This window comes from Bufo gargarizans, chromosome 2 (genome assembly GCF_014858855.1).
Source record: "Bufo gargarizans isolate SCDJY-AF-19 chromosome 2, ASM1485885v1, whole genome shotgun sequence".
Lineage (NCBI taxonomy): Eukaryota > Metazoa > Chordata > Amphibia > Anura > Bufonidae > Bufo > Bufo gargarizans.
This window is the reverse complement of record NC_058081.1, coordinates 196,193,157-196,206,473: the sequence shown is the minus strand read 5'-3', so window position 1 is coordinate 196,206,473 and position 13,317 is coordinate 196,193,157. Positions and strand designations below refer to the sequence as shown.

The window sequence follows — 13,317 nt, the reverse complement described above, 5'->3', positions numbered from 1 at the left end:
GAGCTGTTCTACAGTATACTTCATGTTTGTATGTACATAAAAGGAATGATAATAGTAACGTGTATATGTTTAAACGTATGCATGTAAAATATATGAAAGATCAGGTGTCACATGTATATATTTAAATAAGCTGTCTTATAGCATGTATTGCCTGATTATAGCATTATGATTGTGTAATGGCACAAATTGTAATCAGTGTCTAAAGGGCATCTGTCAGCAGATTTGTACCTATTAATCTGGCTGACCTGTTACATGTGCACTTGGCAGATGAAGGCATCTGTGTTGGTCCCATATTTATACGTGCCCCCATTGCTGAAAAATTATGTTTTAATATATGCAAATTAGCCTCTAGGAGCAATGGGGGCGTTGCTGTTACACTTGGAGGTTTAGCTCTCTCTGCAACTGCTGCACCACCTGGACTTTGATTGACAGGGCCAGGCAGTGTAACCATTAAAACGCCTGCCTGGTCCTGTCAATCAAAGTGCAGAGGGTGCGGCAGCTGCAGAGAGAGCTGAGCCTCTAAGTGTAATGGCAACACCCCCATTGCTCCTAGAGGCTATTTTGCATATAGTAAAACATAATTTTCTCAGCAATGTGGGCACGTATAAATATGGGACCAACACAGATGTCTTCAGCTGCCAAGTGCACATGTAACCGATCAGCCAGTGTCATAGGTACAACTCTCCTGACAGATGTCCATTCACAAGTCTGCAAAATGGTTCCGCATCTTTGCAGAACGGGCGCGGACCCATTCATTTTCAATGGGGCCGCAAAAGTTGCAGACAGCAAAAAAAATAGAACATGTCCTATTCTTGTCTGCAGACACGGACAAGAAAAGGCATTTCTATTATAGTGCCAGCCATGTGCGATCCGCAAAATGCGGAACGCACATGGCCAGTGTCCATGTTTTGCGGATCCGCAATTCAGTTGCGGACATGTGAATGGACCCTTAATTGTGCCTGGAGTATTATACTGTGTGATTCCTGGTTACAAATAGCATAATTCCATTGCTTTACATAGGAGCCAAAGACTGGGACTTCTTATCTGCCTTTGTAGAACCTAAATGTAATGAAGGCCTTCAGCCCCTAATGTTGGTCCTTGATTCTTTGACACTGGAAGCTGCACCAATAAGCATGGCATGGTACTTGTATCAGCTGCCAAAATGTTCGAGGATGGCCATGTGACAGAAGTAATACTGCTCTGTAGTCTGTATACTCAGTGCTCTCTGTTTCCGCATTCTTGTCACAGTTTGCTGAATGTTCAAGGTGCCTACATCTTCTATTTGGGACAAGCAAATGTCCAATGTACAGAAAGTACCTGGGGGGAAATAATAAAAGTCCAAATTAGCTTTCATTATCAACAAGTGTTAATGTATTAAAGCTACGACTTTTCTCCTGCTAAGCCATTCAGTTTCAATATTTATTGCCATCATCCAGTACCTGTCCTTCCGATTCCTGCGCTGCAATGTACCACAATTGGAGGACCGCCAGCAGGATCTTTCCATTGGTTTCCTAGCTCATTTACCAATCTTCTCTGTTCCTTCTTTACAGCGTCTCTGAAATTGATAAGAGCAGCAGCAGAGCTGGGAACCCCAAAGTCTGGCCAGCTTAAGAACTGCAAATGACTGATCTGTCTCTTCTCTCGACCCTGAAACGGAAGACATACTTATGCTACAAAACATAAGGCATATGAAATCAAGAAGTTTCAAATGTGGGTCTTAAGGTGGCCACACAGTCTAAATTTGTTGAAAAAGATGGGTCAGCACTTGAAAAAGGCTCAGGCTTGAGCCGAAACTAGTCACTGATGATGCTATTATGATTTGAATAAAAGTCTCTTCATATCGTCAAGAAAGTGAGTGCCAGTCCTTCTTCGCTATACAGTCTAAAGTACATCAGAATGGATGATTTCAACCAAAACGTTTATTCGTCAAGCAAAATTTAACTATCGTTTTAGCCGACCAATGACAGACCATCATCGTTTGGAAAGTCGTCTATGTTTAAAATTTTTGTCTGGAAACATCTTTTGTTCCAAGAAAGATCATTTGTGGATGAAAGATCTTTAATTGAAAGAATTCCAGAAAAATCTTTCTTTCATCAACTGGTTTCATTGAATGTGTATGGCCAGTCTGAACATCTGTAATGGCAAAAATGGACTAAAATTTGTGTGTCTGCAAAATGATCGTTTACTGGATGATTGTTTATTCAACCATCAACCAACTTCTATCTAATGTGTTTGGCCACATTTAGGTTCACATTTGCGGCACCTATTATGGTATAGGAATAGAAACAGAAAAACAACTGAGACATCAGATCCAGTATATGCCAATACCAATGTCAACCATTAGATAAGACTAAACCCTGACCACCGGCTTGCCAGGTGCTCCCATTGCACCTATGCTGTTTCTATAGCTCACATGCGCTACAATGGCAGCTACTGAAACAATGCAGTGCCAGCCCACTCTGCTATTTCCTGGAAGTGGTGAAGGTGTAGTCACATATCCTCTTAGTAACAGTGAGATAAGACAAACCCTTCAATTAAATGTTTCATATACAGAATTTGAATGTCATTTTGCATCAATGATTAGAAAGTGAAGTTATAACAAGCAGTAGATTACTAGGGTGAAAAATGTTACACATAAAAATTAAAAAGGTTTTTACATTTTTGTCCTGCCAGTTCAGAAAGGATTGTAAATCTAATTTTTGTGACATCATATATGTATACACAGTAAGACCTTGAACCGAATCACATAAGGATATTACCCCTATCAAACTCACACGGTCTGTATAATACAATATTGCGGTTAGAGGGGGCATGGCCTGCACGATGATGGCGCCGGCTGCTTGATGCTGTAGCTCCGGACCTAGAAACTCCATAACCACCCCAATGCGGCTAACCCTGCGTCTGTGGAGCAACCCTTCCCAGTCATATACTTGACCAACACCATGGGGAAGGTAAAAAGGAGGTCAGCCCCAGCTAAACTCACTGATACCGAACTAGGGCCTACTGCACGCCTCACCGCCTGCACTTCCAGCCTCACCGCCTGCACTTCCAGCCTCACCGCCTGCACTTCCAGCCTCACTGCTTTCTCGTCAAGCCTGAGATCAGGATCTGGGGCAGACAGTCGCCCGGGCCTGTCCCCTCATCCACTCATGGAGGGTACGCTACGCTTGCTTCTAGATTCCCCAAGGGCTTCCCTCAAAGATGACATGCGAGGGATGGTACAGGAAATGAGGCGAGAAATGCAGCATCTCGGAGATCACATGGAGCACAAGATGGCAGAGCTGGCCTTGTCGCACAACGCTCTCATTGATGCAAACGAAGCATTGGAGGAGGAGGTCAGTAGATTGTCTGCCAAGATATGTGATATAGAGGACAGACACCGGCGCAAAAATGTACGTCTCCGTGGTGTCTCGGAAATGGTGAGACCTGCTGATTTGGAGCCTCTATTGAAGGACATGCTAAAGGCCGCACTCCCTACAGCCTCAGATATGGATGTCACAATTGACCGCATCCACAGAATTCCAAAACCATCGGGACTAGGTCCATCAACACCTAGGGAGGGACTTCAACCTACCAATGGACATTAAGATGATTGTGACAGAGTGTCTACCTCTGCCAGGGGGGTACTTAAACAAACTGTCAGGGATTACCCCTTACATGACATCTGGCGATAACAACATGCGGGAGAGAGGGATTATACTTTCATTTCCCAGACCCACATATCCCAATCCAGACTGGATTATTTCCTAGTGTCAGCTGACTTGATCCATAAAGTCACCTCCTCTCATATTGGATGTGCCACACGGTCAGATCACGCCATCACTGTAGTAGTTGACAATATTGTCCCGAGTCAAACCCCTCCACAATCCATATCTACTCCGTTGCCCAACCAGAATGGAAGACTTGCTTTCTTCCTTGAAAAAATATTTGAATCTTAATGATGTGGGAGGGATATATATTACATCACTGTGGGGAGTTCAAAAGGTGTATATGAGGGGTCTATTTCTAAAACTGTTTCCAGACTCAAAAAAGCACAGGAGAGAGATGTAAACTGCAAGATTCAGGCCCTACACACTGTAGAAAGACAACACAAAGTCACACCTACAGTAGCACTTCAACAGCAACTCACAGCTCTAAGCTTTAAACTACGTTCCCTATTACTGTACAAATATGAACACTCAGTTCGCCGCATGAAGGTAAGATTTTACCACATGGGGACAGATCAGATTGCTAGCCAAACGCTTGCACCGCCTAGCAGAATAGAGTCGTTCCAGTTGCCAGATGGCTCAGCAATAACACATCCCCAGCAGATTGCTGAAGCATTTGCTAAATTCTATTCCTCTCTATATAATCTCCGAGACAACTCAGGTACCCCCCAACCCTCTACAACTGGGATCCAGTCATTTCTGGACTCTATTGCTCTACCCTCCCAGTCTGTGGAGGTCTTAGCGGTGATCAATACCCCCTGAATCAGAAGTTAAATCTGCTCTCAAATTCCTCAAGCCCAATAAAGCCCCTGGCCCAGATGGATATGTTGCAGAATATTATAAGACCTACGCATCTGTGCTCACACCTTACTTGACCAAACTATTTAATTGTTTCTTCACAACGGGGAACATCACTAGGGACATGTTATCAGCCACTATAATCATGCTACCTAAAACAGCAAAGACTCAGACTCACCCAGCTAACTTTAGACCCATCTCGTTGCTTAATGTGGACCTGAAACTCTTTTCTAAAATACTAGCAACTAGATTATATACTGTCTTGCCTGAATTGGTTGCAGAAGATAAGGTGGGCTTTCTCCCCAAGTGCCAATGTAGAGATGGGATGAGACGTCTTATTAACCTAGTCCAGATTGCGGAGCTCTCCAGGACCCCCACAATTTTCCTATCACTTGATGCTGAAAAAGCTTTTGATAGAGTTCACTGAGGGTTCCTGGAGCAAGTCCTGAGCAAATTTGGAATTCAGGGACACATGTTGCTGTCCATTATGGGTCTATACTCTTCCCCGGAGGTGAGGGTCCTTTCAAATGACCAAATTACCAATGGTGCCCTTTGTCACCTTTGGTGTTTGTGCTGGTCATGGAGCCGCTGGCAGAGCTCCTCCGTACCAGCCCATTGGTGGAGGGAGTTTGTGTAGGATCCTCGGTCCACACCATTGCACTATACACTGATGATGTGGTCTTGTCCCTCACAAAGCCCACTGAATCTCTTGCAGCTGCATATGCCATCCTAGAACATTCTTCAGCTGTGTCATACTATGAATGTTACTAAATCTTCTATTCTGCCTGTCCAGATCCGGGAGGAAGCCAGAGACCATATCCACTGCGACTATCGCTTTCATTGGGCAGATGACCATATTTCCTATTTAGGCATTCTTATCCCCAACTTGGTAGACTGGTGTCACTTAATTACCAAGCCCTGCAGGGGGAACTAGCGAGTGAATATCAGAGGTACTCAAAACTTTGCTTGTCCTGGATTGCAAGGATTAATACTGTGAAAATGATGATTCTCCCAAGTTTTATCCCTTTATGTGTTCCTACCCACGTACTCACCCACCTCCAAAACACCATGTTACGGTATACTTGGGACTGCTTCCCGCAACGAATCTGCAAAAGGGCCTTGTTCCCCCCCCTATAAAGAATGGAGGGTTGGGGGTCTCAGACCTTCGCAAATATTATATAGCTAGCCCGATAGACCAAACTAGGGAGTGGTGGCGTCCATCCAATCCTCAAAGATGGCTCTAAATAGAGGAGTTTCTTATCAATGGACCTTCATCTCAATGCCTTCTTAGCAGCCCACACCCTAAGTAAACTTACACACCATCTCCCTTTACTCACCATGCAGACCTCCCTTTTTGCATGGGATCACTCCCTCCCTCCCCATTCCATATCCCAGATTTTACACTTACAGTGCTGGAACACCATATTCCCCATTTCAATCTTTACCTATGGAAATCTAAGGGAATTAATTGGTCAGTTATACCAGGGTCAAACTGTTTTGGAGTTTGCCTCTCTCCACAGGTCCTTTTCTATTCCCATCTCTACCTTTTACCAATACCTGCAGACAAGACACTATCTGAACACAGTCTCTTTCACCAACACTGCAAGTCCATCTTCCCCACTTCATCTCCTATTCTATGACAAAGGCCCACACCGTAGAGGACTTGCCAAATTCTACTCTGAACTCCTGTCCCCTATGAAAGGATCGAAAGATCCCTACATGCTTAGATGGGAAGAGGAATTGAATAAATCCTTTCCGCTGGAACAATGGAAATCTGCTCTATATTGGTCAATTAAATGCTCTCACTGCATTTACCATGCTGAACAGAGTATAAAGATTCAATTACGTTGGTATTTCACTCCGGGCAGACTGTCCCACACAATCCCGAACTAATCTTCCCTCTGTTGGCGTAAGTGTGGTTCCAGGAGCTCCCCCTCCCATATGTGGTGGTTCTGCCCAACGATTTCACCATTGTGGAGAGCGACGGAAGAGTTGCTAGAGGAGGTTCTGAACACCCACACTCCCTTGTCTCCAGAACTGGCGATTCTGAGTATTGGTCTAGATGGCATTCATCCATCCTTCCGATGGTTAGTGTCACATATTCTTACGGCCACGCGCAAGGTAATGGCGAGACATTTGAAACAACCAGCCACCCCTAACACATCGGAGGTGATCCAAATGGTTAACTTACATATGATGTATGAGCTGGTTTTAGGCCGACCGCCCTACTATGAAAGAATTTTTAAGGACTCAGTAGCCTGGATATAGACCCTCTTTACAGATCACTCTGTGGAGACTATGGGCTACGAAAATTTGCTCCTACAACTGTATATGCAAAGTATTCTGGTCTCATGTCTTATACTGTACATGTAAATGTGACAATGCCATGTCTCACGTCTTTTTTTTGTGTCATTTCGGATCTTCCTTTTTGTATTATTTATTATGTAATACTCAACATGTATAATATGCTTGAAAATCATTAAAAAGACAATGTTAAAAAAAAAATATATATCACGGGTAGAGGTAATACCTGCCGACTGCTGATGTCCAGAGTTGTCTTTCTGTAATGTTGGTGGTTCTCAGCAGCTTTGTTTGTGACAGTCACAGCACCATATAAAGCTATAGATCCTGGTGATAAAGGCCAGTACTGACCACACTTTCGATGACCGCCCTCCTCAACTCTGTTCAATAAAGGAGATTAAAAAGAAAACGTGGAATGCAAAAATACTCACAATGCTCCCAAAAACCATATCAATGAGCTTACCGTGTTGTCATGACTATAACCAACACATTCTGCTCCCAAACCATTTGCCAAAAATCCTGGAATGTATTTTCCATAGGTCCTAGAGAAAAACATACATTTATATAGTGTTAAATTTGTTATGAGACAGAAATATATCCTTCTACTACTTCACTAGTTCAGACACATCGGGGCAGATTTACCAGTATTAGATAGCGCAAACTTAGACTAGACTGTCTAAAGATGTGCCACATTTATCACAGTGGTTGATAAATTTGGTGCATCTTTGGACTGTCTAATCATACTATTACTTGGCTTACTCTGCACCAGAATTGTGTAACAAAATTATGACAAACAAAATTTTTAAAGTTTTGCAATGTAAGCCACATGCCTTCATGGTAGATCATATCCACTCACTGTGTGAGCGGCAAAAAGCGTCTAATACACTTGTAAATGTGGTGCATGGTGCCAGAATTCTGTAACTTTTATTACTCTCATTATTTTATAATACTGTCAGAGAACGATCATTTTGCATCCTATTGCAGCACAACAACTAGTTAATTTGTAACCCCTTTCTGACATCTGCCGATGACAGGTTTTTAAAGATGGTGCTCACTCAGGAGGTGAGCGGGCTCCCTAGCAGGCCTAGGACTGTTGTGTTATACAGCAGACATCTGCTGGGAGTGTCCATGACTGGAGGTAACTCCAATTATGGACCTTTAATTCCTCAGATGCTGTGGTCAACTGTGGGCTGCTGCTGGCAGGGCTTAATAGGAACACAATGGTTTTCCTCTAAACTGCAAGAGTAAGCCATTGCATTCTAATGTAGAAGCAATCTAATGACTGCATGTTAAAGTTCCCTAGAGGGGCTAAAGATATAAATAAAATAAATATTCAAATGATCTCTTTTCCCAAATTTACATAAATAATAATAAACATAATGGGTATCGCCATATTGGAAAATGTCAGAGCTATCAAAATATAAAATATTATCTCATACAGTGAATGCAATAATAAAAAATAAAAAAATAAAAATAGCCCAATCACTGTTTTTCTGGTCACTTCATCTTTCAAAAAAATTCAATACAAAGTGATCAAAAGTCATACATAGACCCATACATACATAAATCATATCAATAAAAACTACAGATCACTCTGCAAAAATAAGGTACTTACACAGCTCCATACATGTAAATATAAAAGTTATAGGTGTCAATGGTGATGAAAAAAACTTTTATTTTCCAAATTTGTTTTTAATTATTTTTTTATGTATTAAATCATAAAAGGTATATAAATTTGATATCCCTGTATTTGTACTGACCTGCAGAGGAAGCCGATCAGCTGTTTGAGAAGAGAAAGGTACTCCTGTGAGTGCCAGGGCCTTCTCCCTGTTTACCAAGCACAGCACCGTACAGTACATTGTATAACGGCTGTGCTTGGTATCGCACTCAGCCCCACGTGACCGATGAATGTGTCGTCAATGGCCTACAAAAAGCTGAGAGAAGGCCGCAGTGTAAGTGCTGCCCTCTCAAACAGCTGATCAGAGGGGGGTTGGGGGGGTTTCCGGGTGTTTGACCCCCCCCCCCCCCCCCCCCAATCAGATATTGATAGGTCATCAGTATTAAATTCTTAGAAAACCCCTTTAAGACTAAGTTCTCACTTCAGTTATTTGATCAGGTATTTCCATCAGGTATTGAGAGCCAAAAGCAGGAGTGGGTAAAAAAACACAGAACAGGTACACATCTTGCCATTATACCTTATCTCTGAATAGGCTTCACTACTGGTTTTGGCTCACAAAAACTGATAGAAATAAGTGACCAAATAACTGAAGTGTGAACTTGGTCTAACTTGTCATTTTTAGAGCTCACTGAACACTGTAAAAACTAAACCCTTAAAAAAAAAAAAAAAAAAAAAAAAGGGGCAAATGTCCTTTTTTTTAACTCAATTCTACCCTCTTAACGTAATACATTTTTTCCAGCTTCCCAATACATCATATGGAAATTTGTCCCGCTAAAAATAAGTCCTCACATGACAGTGTATACAGAAAAATAAAAAGGCGAAAACAGAAAGTGGCTGCAGTGGGAAGGGGTTAAATGGGACTCCCCAACTTGACAACCTATTTCCATATGGTTCTCCCTATTAGCCAGAGCAAAGAGCAGTTACCACTATAGCGGACTTTATGTCTATGCCCTTATTTCCATCTGGAGATAATGATGCCTTGGTGACTGGAGGTTTAAAGATATATCAGACACAAGAGCTAACCAATCCCCTATTACCATCATCAACATGCAGAAAAACTTTATAGATTACCTTGTGTGCCAATGTACATATTCTTCTGTAAGTATCCATCCATAAAACTGGCATTTATATAGTCCGAGCGCTAAAGAGTAAAATCAGAAATTTAACTTCTGGCCATGACTATATTTTCTACTTATTCTTCATAAGATATATTAGCACTTTAGCACTTAAAAACGTTGTTCAGTTTAAATAATACTTAAATGGGTCGGCCACTTTCTGGTTACTTTCTACCAATGTGTATATAAGATGATTATATGGCATTGACTAATATATTCTTTGTTGAAATTCTGTGTCATTTTCTGTATTTCATTAGGTTTACCCCCTTGTTTGCCAAGTCTTTTGTGCTGTTGTATTATCGTGAGATAAGAAGTTTAGACTTAACATGACTTAAGTGTATAAAAACTATGATAAAAGATATGACAGATTAGGGAACACTCACCGCAAACTATGAGACAGATGGATAGGCTCCAGGTCGACCAGCGCCCAACATGGCACTTGGTCGATGCCCATACGATACAAAGAGAGGTGATGGTAGCAAGACGCATCTTACCCTGATGATGTCTGCAATGGAGCTAAACTATCTGTTCCAAAAATAAGTGTTTTCTACTCTCCTGGCCCCTCCTAGCCCCACCTAAAGGTTAGTACGCATGTACAGTTTCCTCATGCTACAGAAATGTGGCCAGGTATAGGCATCACTAAATAACTTCATGAGGTTAAAAGGGGAAGAACCAATTAACAACCTCGCTTTACTACTGTCCACAAAGGGGTCTTGTCTATAAAATGGCTACTGATGGAGGGTCATGTGACCAGGCAAATCACCTTCAGGTTATGTGTCCTCCATTTAAATACACTGAACCTGCCATCTGCACTTGGGAGTTTAGTGTAGGTGCAGTGTGTTTGAATAGAGGAGACATCACATGGAGGTTATTTGCCTGGTCACATAACCCTCCATCAGCGACCATCTCATGGGCAGGACCTCCATGTGGACAGGACAGAAGATTTGCCTACGGGCTCATGCACACAACTGGATGTATTTTGCAATCCGCAAAAAATACGGATGACATCCGTGTGCATTCCATATTTTGCGGAACGGGACAGCTGGCCCCTTATAGAACAGTACTATCCTTGTCCGTAATGCGGACAATAATAGGACATGTTCTATATTTTTGCGGAACGGAAATACGGACATACGGAAACGGAATGCACACGGAGTAACTTTCTTTTTTTTTTGCAGACCCATTGAAAAGAATGGTTCCGCATAAGGTCCGCAAAAAAAATGGAACGGACACGGTAAGAAAATACGTTTGTGTGCATGAGCCCTAACAAGGTGACATGGCTAAAGAAATATTGCAAACGGCACAGAATATCAACAACGGCTATATTAGATAGTTATCTTACCTACACATTGGTCAAAGGTCGACCAGAAAGTGGCCAACTCCTTTAAAATATAACAGTTATAATGGGCACATTGGAAGCAATAGCTATCAATACTGTTTATTATATACCGTACCACTGCGATCACGGAACTTCTAGATTGTCGGCAAATGTGAGAATACGGTGTCAAAACTAGACAAGCCCTTCTTATAACTGTTAGGGCTCATGCACACGACAGTATTTTGCGTTCAGTATACTGGACGTTTTTTGAGCTCAGTATACGGAACATATACTGAACCATTCATTTCAATGGTTCAGCAAAAAATACTGAAGTGTCTCAGTGTGCATTCCGTTTCAGTATTTCAGTATTTCCGTGCCGTGAAAAGATAGAACATGTCCTATACTTGTCCGCAAATCACGGTGCTTGGCTCCATTCAAGTCAATGGGTCCGCCAAAAAAACGGAACACATACGGAAATGCATCCGTATGTCTTCCGTTTCCGTTCCGTTTTTTCCTGAACCATCTATTGAAAATGTTATGCCCAGCCCAATTTTTTCTATGTAATTACTGTATATGGCATACGGAAAAACGGAACGGAAAAACGGAAAGGAAACGGAAACACAACGGAAACAAAAAACGGAACAACGGATCCGTAAAAAACGGACCGCAAAACACTGAAAAAGCAATACTGTCGTGTGCATGAGGCCTTAGGGTAAGGCCCAACAGTGCACCTGTCTGCATGTGGCAAAGCCCTCCCGACTGGCCACATCGTGCAGCCATTGACTGTGGCTTGGTGCAGACAGCCAGCTGCACCGTTGTTCCGCACCCTTAGGCCTCATGCACACGGCCGTTAGGCAATCCACGGCCACCGGCCGTGTGCACCCCACATCACGGATGCGGACCCATTAACTTGAATGGATCCGCAATTCCGGAGATGCGGAACAGAACACTTGAAGCACTACGGAGTGCTTCCATGGTGTTTCTTTCCGTTGTTCCGCACCACAAAAAAAATGACATCATATTTTTTTACGGTGTGGACTGACAACGGACCCATTCAAGTTGAATGGGTCCGGCCTGCTGCACGGATGTTGCCTGTGCATTGGGGACCGCAATTACGGTCCCCAAAGCACGGAACGGCCGCACGACGGCCGCCTGCATGAGGCCTTATGGATATGCACTTTTATAATGCCCCTAATGAGGTAAACTAATTTATGTTAAAAGTGATCACAGTACAACTCCCTAAAGCCTTCATGCTGTATGTTTTGTGTCCAATATAGTGGTATGGCATAAACAATGTCCAGTGCTCCTGCATTTCACGTCAGTGGGCTAAACACTGGACGTACATAGGTCATTGGCCCCTGCATCTGTCCAAAGACTTTTTTTTAAATGCACAATTTACTCTCTGAGCCAGAGTCCTAATTGAGAATTTGTGATATAATATTATTTAAAGGGAACCTGTCACCATGAATATGTGAAGTAATATGCAGGCAGCATATTATAGAGCAGGAGGAGCTGAGCAGATTGAAATATATAAAAGTTGATTAACGTGGATAGCTTGACATATAGTTTATGGGAAAAGATTCAGTAAAACTTGTATTTCATGCATTTAAATTCCTGCTCATTCTGGGCTTTGAGGTCAATAAGGTGGTCCTATCAGTGATTGACAGCCTTCCTTCTCTGACTGTGTATACAGAGGTAGCTGTCAGTCACTGATAGGACCACCTCCCTGACCTCAAAGCCCAGAATGAGCAGAAATTGAACCCCTTCCTGAATGCCTCATGTAAATGTACGTCCGCAGTCGGGTATTTAAAAATGGCGCAATGGCGCGTTTTAAACATCAGACACCCAGGACTAATATATTTGATTGACGATAAGGTCAATTGCACACATTAAACCCGTTAGATCCGTGGTCAAATCAGACCAGTGAATCTGGGAGGTTAACCCCTTAGTGACCAGCCTGTTTTGGGCCTTACTGACCAAGCGTTTTTCTTTCTTTTTTTTATGGTCGGTTCCTAGAGCTATAACTTTTTTAATTTTCCGTCTATATAGCTTTATGAGGGCTTGTTTTTTGCGGGACAAGTTGTAGTTTTTAATGGCGCCATATTAGGGTACACAAAACTTTCTGATTAACTTTCTGTGAGGGAGATGGGAAAAACAGCAATACTGCCACTGTGTTTTTACGTTCATTTTTAGGTATAAATAACATAATAACTTTATTCTCTGGGTTACTACGATTCCAGTGATACCAAATAGATAGTTTTTTTTCCCGTTCTACAACTTTTTTTGCAATAAAACCCCTTTTTTTTTTAAGAAAAAAATGTTTTTGCATTGCTGCTTCCCAAGACCCATCATTTTTTTATTTTTCTTTCTATGGAGTTGTGTGAGGGCTTGATTTTTTGC

General features: G+C 42.2%; 1 protein-coding gene across 1 annotated transcript in view; it reads right to left on the bottom strand.

Moving 5' to 3' along the window:
* Positions 1-590: 590 nt before the first annotated feature.
* The window catches only part of PTPN9 (protein tyrosine phosphatase non-receptor type 9), a 35,270-nt gene continuing 22,543 nt past the window's right edge, over positions 591-13,317 (bottom strand). Inside the window, exons 9-13 of the mRNA XM_044279858.1 lie at positions 9,556-9,625; positions 7,270-7,348; positions 7,036-7,186; positions 1,440-1,647; positions 591-1,317 (exon numbers count right to left, since the gene is read on the bottom strand). Coding sequence (XP_044135793.1) covers positions 1,151-1,317; positions 1,440-1,647; positions 7,036-7,186; positions 7,270-7,348; positions 9,556-9,625 — 675 coding nt within the window. The 3' untranslated portion in view covers positions 591-1,150. The remainder of the gene's footprint in view (positions 1,318-1,439; positions 1,648-7,035; positions 7,187-7,269; positions 7,349-9,555; positions 9,626-13,317) is intronic.